At 56.0% G+C, this 2,302-nt stretch overlaps 1 protein-coding gene across 1 annotated transcript in view; it reads right to left on the bottom strand.

The window, feature by feature from the left end:
• Positions 1 to 756, bottom strand: part of RAD23B (RAD23 nucleotide excision repair protein B) — a 51,353-nt gene extending 50,597 nt beyond the window's left edge. Inside the window, exon 1 of the mRNA XM_017876691.1 lies at positions 221 to 756. Coding sequence (XP_017732180.1) covers positions 221 to 286 — 66 coding nt within the window. The 5' untranslated portion in view covers positions 287 to 756. The remainder of the gene's footprint in view (positions 1 to 220) is intronic.
• Between the last annotated feature and the right edge of the window lie 1,546 nt (positions 757 to 2,302).

A 2,302-nucleotide genomic window follows, 5' to 3' on the forward strand; every position in this document is an offset into this window, starting at 1 on the left:
CAGGAGCTGACTGCTGAGTTGTAGCTGGTGCTGGTGTTGACACTGCTTTGGGTTTGGTCACCATAACCATAACCACCACAAAGATTTTCTCATCAATTTTATATTCTTTGAGAGCAGTATCATCATTGAGAATTTTGCCTGCATAAATTAATTTTTGACCTGCTACCGGAGAGGCATCTTTCCCCTCTTCAGATTCTATCTTCTCTCTCAGTGCTTTCACTGTCTCCTCCAGGTCAATGTCTATCTTGAAGGTCTGCTGCTGGAGGGTCTTCAGGGTGACCTGCATGGTGCCGCCGCGCAGCTCTGCTGCCGGGCCTGCGCCGGGTGCTGGCCGCTGGGCGGGGTCTGTGGCCTGGCGGGGCCCCGGGGTCGCCCGCGCTCCTAGCGCTCTGGGGAGGAAGGCGGTGGGGGTGGGGGCTTGTCACATTCGCCCAGCGGAGCGGCCTCTCCCCCAGCCCGTGCCCGGCACCGCGCCGCTGCCTCCGCGACTGCGGCCTTCCCCGCGAGCTCGGGCCGCCGTGCTTCCTCACGCGCCAAGCGCCAGCCACCGAGTCTGCAGGAGGCGCAAGGGGCTCGGCGAGACAAGCAGGGAATCCGCTAGCTCACCACAGGATGCTGGCCGCCATCATCGTGACTCGCCGAGACGTGCCCCCTCCCCACGCGAAAACCTGGGGGGATGGGGCCGGGCGGGCGGGAGCGCGCAGGCGTGGGGGTGCGGCGACGCTTTGCGCAGGCGCGACAGACGACTCCGCCCCGGAATTGGGGGCGGGGCGGAAGGCGGCTCTGGAATGTCGGCGGCCTGGACCCGGATTGCGCAGGCGCGTTCCGTGGGCGACAGGGGCTCTCGGGGTTTCCTCCTAGCGACTATTGCTGGGGCGTTTTCTCCGCCCGCCGCCGCTCCGCGTCTGCAGACTCCGCCCGACTGCCGAAGTTACGCAATATGTAGCCCGGGAAGCGCTACGTGGAGACCCAGCAGAGTGGATGCGGAGCCCTGGAGCGGGGGAGTAATCGGGGCGGAGTTTAAGTGAAAGGATGGCGGTAACCACAGTTACGGGCCAGCACCGGCGGGGCGCTAGCTGCGGGGCTCAGCCCTGGGGGTGTCGACTGATTGTTTAATCCCGACAGCACAGACTACTGAGCCGGACTGCCCGCTTTCAAATTTTGTTTTCTCTCACTAGCCTTGGGACCTTGGGCCTAAACAGATGGACCGATTTAAAACGAATGTCAAGTTCTGTCACACCTTGGGGTAGAACTGTCCAGTGTTTCCCCATCTAGCCCCGAGTTAAAGTCAAAGTTATTAGAACGGATGTATTAGCCCCTCGCCTTTCTCCGAGTCGCCTTACTCTCCCCACTGGTGGATTCTAGGCTGCCTCCACCTCAGGGCCTTCCTTTGCACTTGTCCCGGCTCCCCTCCTTAACATCCTTGCTCAGATGTTGCCTTCTTGGTGAGGTCTGCTCTGGCTGCCTTACTTAAAATCGCAACTTCCTATCTCTCTTACCCTGCTCTGTTTTTCTTGTATAGCAGGTATCTCCTTTTAATTACTGTGTAATGTACATATCTCTTGTTTATCGTCTTTCTCCTTTTCCTGTAAACCCCAGACTGAAGCTGCACAGAGGCAAAGATTTTGCTGTGTTCCTCCATGAACATGCCTGGCACATTGCAGGTGCACAGTAAATATTTGTGGAATGGGTGAATGTGCTTCCGGATCCTCAGCAGTAAAATGAAAATAATAATGTCACTCATTGATTATTGGAGGGGGTAGTTGAATATTGCATGTACAATCTTTTTTATTTATTTTCTTTGAGGCGGAGTCTCGCTCTCTTGCCCAGGCTGGAGTGCGGTGGCGTAAACTCTGCTCACTGCAAGCTCCGCCTCCCGGGTTCACGCCATTCTCCTGCCTCAGCCTCCCGAGTAGCTGGGACTACAGGCGACCACCACCACGCTCGGCTAATTTTTTGTATTTTTAGTAGAGACGGGGTTTCACCGTTTTAGCCAGGATGGTCTTGATCTCCTGACCTCGTGATCCGCCCGCCTCAGCCTCCCAAAGTGCTGGGATGACAGGCGTGAGACACCGCCCCTGGCCCTGTATGTAAAATCTTAGTACCAGGATCATGATAAACGATCTGTAAACCGTTAGCTATTAGTAGAAAATGCATTTACAGTTAGAAAACTGAAGTACAGAGATGTTGAGTAATGCACCTGAAATCACCCAGCCGATAGTAAATGGCAAATCCAGAATGTGACCTCAGACAGAATGACTCCCGAGCCTGTGTCCCAGGGTGTGGCACTATTCCCCTATTT

The sequence above is a fragment of the Rhinopithecus bieti genome, unplaced genomic scaffold, assembly GCF_001698545.2.
Source record: "Rhinopithecus bieti isolate Rb0 unplaced genomic scaffold, ASM169854v2 scaffold_9663, whole genome shotgun sequence".
NCBI lineage: Eukaryota > Metazoa > Chordata > Mammalia > Primates > Cercopithecidae > Rhinopithecus > Rhinopithecus bieti.